This window comes from Gigantopelta aegis, chromosome 7 (assembly GCF_016097555.1).
Source record: "Gigantopelta aegis isolate Gae_Host chromosome 7, Gae_host_genome, whole genome shotgun sequence".
Taxonomy (NCBI): Eukaryota; Metazoa; Mollusca; class Gastropoda; order Neomphalida; family Peltospiridae; genus Gigantopelta; species Gigantopelta aegis.
Window position 1 is genome coordinate 39,579,955 of NC_054705.1, and position 9,589 is coordinate 39,589,543.

The 9,589-nt window shown below is 33.8% G+C and overlaps 1 protein-coding gene and 1 long non-coding RNA gene across 4 annotated transcripts in view; one reads left to right on the top strand and one right to left on the bottom strand.

Moving 5' to 3' along the window:
* The window catches only part of LOC121377590 (uncharacterized protein C2orf50-like), a 19,631-nt gene extending 16,142 nt beyond the window's left edge, over positions 1–3,489 (top strand). For both annotated transcript variants that reach the window (XM_041505650.1, XM_041505649.1), the window contains exon 4: positions 685–3,489. In XM_041505650.1, coding sequence (XP_041361584.1) covers positions 685–876 — 192 coding nt within the window. In that variant the 3' untranslated portion in view covers positions 877–3,489. The remainder of the gene's footprint in view (positions 1–684) is intronic.
* A 2,994-nt stretch (positions 3,490–6,483) lies between these two features.
* On the bottom strand, positions 6,484–9,589 carry LOC121377291. 2 transcript variants are annotated; one of them, XR_005958599.1, is made up of 3 exons: positions 8,741–9,589; positions 8,481–8,682; positions 6,484–8,400 (listed from the first exon to the last, which is right to left on the bottom strand). It is a non-coding gene; the product is annotated as an uncharacterized LOC121377291 (long non-coding RNA). The 2 variants fall into 2 exon arrangements; XR_005958598.1 differs by having other exon boundaries at positions 8,481–9,589.

A 9,589-nucleotide genomic window follows, 5' to 3' on the forward strand; every position in this document is an offset into this window, starting at 1 on the left:
CACCAATCAGTAAACATGACACTCATTACAACCACCAATCAGTAAACATGACACTCATTACAACCACCAATCAGTAAACATGACACTCATTACAACCATCAATCAGTAAACATGACACTCATTACAACCACCAATCAGTAAACATGACACTTACTACAACCAATCAGTAAACATGTATTCGTGATTAATATGTCAAATATTTCTTATCGGTGAACTCGAAAATGATCAATGTAATGGTATTTAACGTCAAACATAGATTTGTTCTTGTATTAGAGCGGTGGTAGGCAGCCATTGCGTGTTTTTGCAGCAGAGTTATCTCTGGCGGCAGAGAGCAATCATAATCGCCCAAATGTCTGTCTAGCTCTCGAACGGCTCAGAACTCGGGCTATGCTCTCTTCCGCTTGTGATGTACGATTGAAAACACACTCGTATTATAAATATAAACGATATTTCACGGAAACTCTTGGTGTTTTCTATACGACTATCACAACCATCTCTATAGCTATCATTTTCATCATGACAATCATCTCTTACATTACCTTTATCTTCACTAATATCATCTTTATCATTCACGTCATCTCCATTGTTATCATCATCATCACCATCATCACCATAAGTATCATCATCGTCATCATCATTATTTTGTTTCGTTTTTTTAAAAATAAATTTCCTTTCTCTCTCAAGGGTGAACACAAGGAAAAGGAGGAATTACCGGACAGATGCGTAATGTTTTCCGACAATGTGCCGAACACCAATTCGGGAAATTACGGAAGCCGACTGACCACGGAACCCGGACTGTCGATGCAGAATCTGGAATTTCAGTTTTTCAGTGGCCATAAAAGAAGGAAAATGGACACAGGATTTGTGTGTTACTGAAACCAATAGCACATTAATAACAAATAAAATTAAATCATGCAGGCTCGAAACCAGTTTACAGTTAGAGAGATGTCGAGGGAGCTTATTATTTCCTTAATTTATATTTGAAAAACGTTGATGGCCGGTTTTTGGAGTTAGACCACGACCGTTTACCTGATAAGGGGCCAAAAATAATACTGACTGAACATAATATATGCTACATGACTGAAAATAACACTAACTGAACATAATATATGCTACATGACTAAAATAACACTGACTGAACATAATATATGCTACATGACTGAAAATAATACTGACTGAACATAATATATGCTACATGACTGAAAATAACACTTAATTTTTCTTGAAAGGTATTTAATTCATCCAGCGGCCAAGTCACCATATCCCACGTTATTGATAGTTTGGTATTTAATTGAGGTGTTGTCAAGGTAGCCATAATTAAGTTTTTGTTGCAATAAGTTTAATTTAATATCTATATATTTATATATATATATATATATAACCCCCACCCCACCCCACACCCCTCATCTCCCCCAGTTCATACTGATGTCCGACTATTCAAGACTTTATTATATGAATTTCTGAATTTTTAGCATCCAGTTAATTGTTAATACATTCAGTTAATTAATTAACTGGGAAGAAAAATCGATTTAAAAAAAAAAAAATTTGCAACATAAGCATATTTATATTAAATATGTCGGTTCCTGTTTTTTAAAATTAACACTTTACTCTGTATTCACATCTCGTATATGCACCATGTAGTAGTTCTTAGTAGTATACGCTTTCAATACGTTAGACTGTGAGTTCGTACTATAAAAGGACTTACACAGATTTTGGTGGATTTATTTTATTTATTTTAATTATCTTCTTTTTTTTGGGGGGGGGGGGGGGGGGATGGGGGAGGGGTGGAATTACTTTGCAGCGACAAAGGCCATGATTCCACTGCATGCACACAGACACGTACATCCACGTACAGTCACGTGCAAACACGTGTTATAGAAGAAATGTAGATGCAAATGTATGTATTTTGTATATAATTCTATATTATGTTTCCACTGTGTGCATTCTGTGGTTCGCAGCGGTCAACATAATTTCGTGCGTGCATGTGCATATTTGTGCGTGTGTGTGCGGAACTAGAGAAATGGCTGTCTAAAGACAATTGGTATGTTGTCTTCCTGGTTGTGCTTTCAAAGGGAATATCTTCTTGAGTTTGTAACGATTTTAAAAAGGTTTTGGCGAATAATATATTTTTACATTTTATAAATTAAAATACATTACATTTTCTTGCTTAGCATAAGGAATATCTGTCTAACTAGTGCATTTCTTAACATCGTAATGTTTTGTAGTATCTGAGTGTGATTTATGTTTAATAATAATTTCGTACGTAAGTCTACAAATATATATTTGTTTTACAATGGCAAAACGAAATTTGAAATCATCCGTCCAAAGGTCATTCCAAATGTATTTACCCGTACAATGCTAAATGCCAGTATATTTAAAACATGTGTATATATATATATATATATATATATATATATATATATATATATATATATATATATATATATATATATATATATCGATTGTGTTGTAATTTCCCCAACTCCCGGCGAGAATCGAGTTGTGAGAGCGCTCAGACTAGCAACTGGACAGTCGTAGAAGTCGAGAGAGCAGACAGTTGTCCAACTTTGTTGTGGCAGTTGGTAATCTGAAACTAGCATTAGATGAACCATCACAGATATATATATATATATATATATATCTTGTTGGGGTTTTTTTATATGGTAAATAGCTACACATAATCGTTGCGTACGTAACTGAAGAATATCAAATTATAATGCGCTGTCATTCGTGTACAATTCATGGCTTCCCCGAGGATTCTGGTTAAAAATAGAAAGTTTACAGAAAGATCTACGTTTCATGAATTTATTGGTACCTTATAACTTCGCCTGTAAGGCGATCTCTGCTATAAGTCGTAACTTTTTTTTACCCTCTTATAAGTCGAGCCCTCCAAGTTATAAAATAATTTTTGGGTAAAAAAAAAATCGACTTATAGGCGAAGATATACGGTAGTTCTTGGGCCATCACAAACGTTGATTGTGGGTTGTTAGTGTCGTGGTGTTATAATTCTGTTATTGTCTCACCGTTAGTAAATACAGTTATGTTGTATGTGAGTGACCCTTGAAGGAAAAGTAAAAAAAAAACAGGTGGGTACTTAGTATAACATAAGAGAGTTTAAACAGAACGCTGTTTTTTTTCTTTTTTGGGGGAAGGGGGTGTGTGGGGGGTTTTGGGGGAGAGTAACTGTCACCCTCCCTTGTTGTCCTTCTAGGTACAGTCCTGCTAAAGTATATGGGATATACGCAACCTAAACGAACAAAAAGATATGTAGGATATTTTTTGTGAGTTGTCTCCCTTCGATCATCTGCGTCTGGAGCTAATGCTAGTAGCCAGATTCAAATGATTAGAAGGGAGACAACTCATATATACATATGGTATGACGAAAAGTGGTGATGTCAGAGAATGGATATATATATATATATATATATATATATATATATATATATATATATATATATATATATATATATATATATATATATATATATATATATATATATATATATATATATATATGTATATATATATATATATATATATATATATATGTATATATATATATATATATATATATATATATATATGTGTGTATATATATATATATATATATATATATATGTGTTTGTGTGACCAGTGGCGGATCCAGAAAATCCATTGTGGGGGGGGGGGGGATGACTTGAGGCGGAATGCTAAAGGAACTTTGGGGGAGTTTTGGAAGCGGATTGTAAAAAAAAATGAAAATTAATATATAATAAAATTATAATTGTCGCAAAATTTAGAGGGGCGGGCCCCTGCAGCCCCCCCCCCCCCCCCATCCCGATCCGCCTAGGGAGACGTTTCGTCATACCATGTGTGTTGCTGTTTTCTTTAAACTGTCTCATTAGTCTCTTGAATGTGTCTGTCTCATTTTTTTAATATTGTACATCTAATAAAACTTTATTATACATATAATAAAACTTGTGGAATATATTTATAAGGTTCACCATTTAATTTTTCATTATTTTAAAGCAGTCAATATATTGGAATACATTATTCAGAAAGACAGTTATGTATGACTGACATGCAAAGGAGAATGAATATATGATGACATCATACATTTTTAGTTACCACAGTAACAACAACAACAAAATTATTTATTTATTTATTTCACAAAGATCTGTTTTATATACAGGACAACAAAAGAAACTCTAATATTAATTTCCATTTCTTTATTTTCTTTAATTTCTTTAAAAAAAAATTCTGTTTGAATCCTATCAGCTTTTGCGTCTATTAAAATTATCAATAAACATGTTAGGCCCATTTTAACAGTCTATATACCGAGTTAATTTCATAATGAAAACAAATCTACAATATTCGTGTTTCTTTTGTTTAGTATATATTGTGTACATAAAAAGCAGAAGGGTAGCATAGTGCCTTATGGCTGTAACACATTTCATGTATTTATAACACAAACTATTATAATAATTGTACATGTAAATCTTTGAAAGGTTGTGTAAATACAAGCGGTGTAACGTTTTTATTTGTATATTTGATGAAACCATGGAACAGTGTGTAAATACAAAACATTTAAAGGAACATTCCCGAGTTTGCTGCATAGTAAGATGTTTCCGACTAATAAAATATTTCTACGATTAAAAGGCCCAAACTGGAGTTTGTCTTCAAATAATTTCGTACGAACGAAAAAATCCTTTTTAGGAAATAAAATGAAATTTAACCTAGTACAAATATTAGAACGATCAGAAACACGTTTAATATACAGCCACTAATATTTTATGCAGAAAAAATATATTTGATATGTAATTACAGTCGTCAAAAAGTCTCTGTTAGTCGATAACATCTAAAACATTGCAGCAAACTCAGGAATGTCCCTTTAATATACTTTACGGTGTAGGTTATACTCTTATTTTCACGTTTACATATTTTAAAACCAGTGAAATGTGTTTAATGTGTTTCACGTTATTGTTTAATGCGTTGTTTTGTCTGTTGGTGATATGGAAACACGAATAAATCATTTTTAGTTATGTGTATTATTGTCTCTTTTCTTGCTTTATGCGCGGTCGGTCTGGGATCGATCACCATCAATGGGGCCCATTTGGATAGTTCTCGTTCCAGGCAGTGTACTACGACTGGTATATCAAAGGCCGTGGGATGGTACATATAAAAGATCCCTTGCTACTAAACGAAAGATGTAGCGGGTTTGCTCTCTAAGACTATATGTCAAAATTACCAAATGTTTGACATCAAACCGAGGATTAATAAATCAATGTGCTCTAGTGGTGTCGTTAAACAAAACAAACTTTAACTTTTTAACTTTTCTTGCTGTTTTGAGCTGTATTGTGAGATACAAACATGTTATAGTTTGGTTTTTTCACGTTTAAAAATGTCTGGTGTGTACCCTCTGAAACTGAAGCAAATTTATGAAAACAAGTCAAATCACGAACAAATGGACAACCCATTCCTGTTAGTCTTTCTATTCAGTGTGGTCCAGCCAGTGCACCACGACTGGTACATCAAAGGCCTTGGTATGTGCTATCCTGTCTATGGGATGGTGCATATAAAAGATCCCTTTCTAATCGAAAAAAAGAAGAAAAAAAAAAAAAGAGTAGCCCATGAAGTGGCGACAGCGGGTTTCCTCTCTCAATATCTGTGGTCTTTAACCATATAGCCATAAATAAAATGTATTGAGTGTGTCGTTGAATAAAACATTTCCTTCCTTCTATTCAGTGACATAGGGACAGTGGCACGGGGCCTTGCCCCCCCCCCCCCCTCCCCCAATCAAACCTTTTTTAAAACTTAAATTTGATAAAATCATACATATATACAATACATACATAGTGTAGGTTGTTCCCTCTCCCCATATGGATTCCCCCATGTTTGTATTTATGTCTCTTTCTCTTCCTCAGTCTCACTCACCCACCCCACCCCACCACCACCCCCACCCTACCCAAGTATCAAAACATCGATATATATTGGATACCAAAAAACCACTTGAAAATATGCAGAAATGTCGCAAAATTGACGTTAGTAGGTAGGATTTACGACAATGTCACAATGTAGAGGGTTTCCTCTCTAAGACTACATGTCGAAATTATGAAATGTTTGACATCCAATAGCCGATGATTAATAAATCAATGTGCTCTAGTGGTTGTTAAAAATATATATAATTGTACCGTATATAAATTGTAACAAATATATGTTGATACCGGCTTGGGTTATACAGTGATTAAGCCATATGACTTAAGGCTGGTAGGTACTGGGTTCGCATCCTGGTACCGGCTTCCACCCATAACAAGTTTAACGATTGGTGGTTTAACAACGGTGGGTGGGTGTAAAACCACTACACCGACTTCTCTCTCACTAACAACTAACCCTTTGTACTGATCCGACAGCCCAGACAGCTGAGGTATGTGTGTCCAGGACAGCTTGCTTGAACCTTAATTGGATTATAAGCACGAAAATAAGTATAAACAAACAACACGTGGATGAAATAAACTTTTAATACTAAAAATTAAATAAATTAGAAAGACAACGAGACATGAATATTAATGAGATATAATTACACTGATACATAAAATGCACTGTATTTAATGCGAAACAAACAAACAAACAAACATGAGTAAAACATCAATAGTAAACCAAAACATTTCTAAAAAGACACTAAAATCATCCATCTCTTTATCAACAGACGATCTGTATTAACAGCCTACATACCATGTTTAGCCAGGGATGGTGCCTGGGGTAGCAGCTAGACAACAGAGCTCTATCTCAACTTTCATTCCTTCATATACCTCCATTTCAACTTTCATTCCATCATATATTTCCATCTTGAATTTGATTCCTTCATATACCTCCGTTTCATCTTTCATTCCATCATATATTTCCATCTTGAATTTGATTCCTTCATATACCTCCGTTTCATCTTTCATTCCATCATATACCTCTGTCTTGAATTTGATTCCTTCATATACCTGTTTTAACTTTCATTCCATCATATACCTTTCTCAACTTTCATTCCATCATATACCTCCGTCTTGAATTTGATTCCTTCATATACCTGTTTTAACTTTCATTCCATCATATACCTTTCTCAACTTTCATTCCATCATATACCTCCGTCTTGAATTTGATTCCTTCATATACCTGTTTTAACTTTCATTCCATCATATACCTTTCTCAACTTTCATTCCATCATATACCTCCGTCTTGAATTTGATTCCTTCATATACCTGTTTTAACTTTCATTCCATCATATACCTTTCTCAACTTTCATTCCATCATATACCTCCGTCTTGAATTTGATTCCTTCATATACCTGTTTTAACTTTCATTCCTTCATATACCTTTCTCAACTTTCATTCCATCATATACCTCCGTCTTGAATTTGATTCCTTCATATACCTGTTTTAACTTTCATTCCTTCATATACCTTTCTCAACTTTCATTCCATCATATACCTCCGTCTTGAATTTGATTCCTTCATATACCTGTTTTAACTTTCATTCCATCATATACCTTTCTCAACTTTCATTCCATCATATACCTCCGTCTTGAATTTGATTCCTTCATATACCTGTTTTAACTTTCATTCCATCATATACCTTTCTCAACTTTCATTCCATCATATACCTCCGTCTTGAATTTGATTCCTTCATATACCTGTTTTAACTTTCATTCCATCATATACCTTTCTCAACTTTCATTCCATCATATACCTCCGTCTTGAATTTGATTCCTTCATATACCTGTTTTAACTTTCATTCCATCATATACCTTTCTCAACTTTCATTCCATCATATACCTCCGTCTTGAATTTGATTCCTTCATATACCTGTTTTAACTTTCATTCCATCATATACCTTTCTCAACTTTCATTCCATCATATACCTCCGTCTTGAATTTGATTCCTTCATATACCTGTTTTAACTTTCATTCCATCATATACCTTTCTCAACTTTCATTCCATCATATACCTCCGTCTTGAATTTGATTCCTTCATATACCTGTTTTAACTTTCATTCCATCATATACCTTTCTCAACTTTCATTCCATCATATACCTCCGTCTTGAATTTGATTCCTTCATATACCTGTTTTAACTTTCATTCCATCATATACCTTTCTCAACTTTCATTCCATCATATACCTCCGTCTTGAATTTGATTCCTTCATATACCTGTTTTAACTTTCATTCCATCATATACCTTTCTCAACTTTCATTCCATCATATACCTCCGTCTTGAATTTGATTCCTTCATATACCTGTTTTAACTTTCATTCCATCATATACCTTTCTCAACTTTCATTCCATCATATACCTCCGTCTTGAATTTGATTCCTTCATATACCTGTTTTAACTTTCATTCCATCATATACCTTTCTCAACTTTCATTCCATCATATACCTCCGTCTTGAATTTGATTCCTTCATATACCTCCGTCTTGAAACTTTCATTCATTACCTGTCTCAACTTTCATCATATACCTCCGTCTTGAATTTGATTCCTTCATATACCTGTTTTAACTTTCATTCCATCATATACCTTTCTCAACTTTCATTCCATCATATACCTCCGTCTTGAATTTGATTCCTTCATATACCTGTTTTAACTTTCATTCCATCATATACCTTTCTCAACTTTCATTCCATCATATACCTCCGTCTTGAATTTGATTCCTTCATATACCTGTCTCAACTTTCATTCCATCATATACCTCCGTCTTGAATTTGATTCCTTCATATACCTGTTTTAACTTTCATTCCTTCATATACCTGTCTCAACTTTCATTCCTTCATGTACTTCTGTCTCAACTTTCATTCCTTCATATACTTCTGTTTCAACTTTCATTCCTTCATATACTTCTGTTTCAACTTTCATTTATCTATCTTAACTTTCATTCCTGTTTTGGCTAGTGATATTCAATGTTGGGCTAGTAAATATATACTATTGCTTTGCCCGACGGCTAGTGATTTTTTTGGGTCAAATATTGCAGATAAGTCTATTTTGAAAATATGAATATCCTTTCTCTACCCCACACCCCATTGTTAGTGTTTTTAAGCTCCATCTCCCTGTGTAGGTGACATATCTGATTATTACTATTATTTAGTAAAATGTTGTTAACTTAAAGCAAAGTAGGGCTAGTGAACTTTTAATCGTGGTCAGTACATTTTTAAAATCACTGATCCCATGGCTAGTGGATTTTATAAAAATTTGAGAAACCCTGCTATTGCACTGATTTGCTTGGCATTTGACAGCCCATGACGTTAATCACTTAACCGGAATGTTCACTTTCTCCATTATCAATTAGGCCTCTAAAACGTGCATGAACAAATCGTTTCGTTTGTGTGTGGCTCAAAGTCTAATTTCATAGAATCTATTTGTTCGTTTCTGCATTAAGTTATCACATGATTTGTATGGTCCTAAAGGATTATGAAAATAAAATGGAATATGTGACATAACAATTGTTTGTCGGTTTTTTGTGTGAATTCATCGATGTATAAGAAAGAAGGAAATGTTTTTATTTCATGACGCACTCAACACATTTTATTTACAGTTATATGGCATCGAACATATGGTTAAGGACCACACAGAT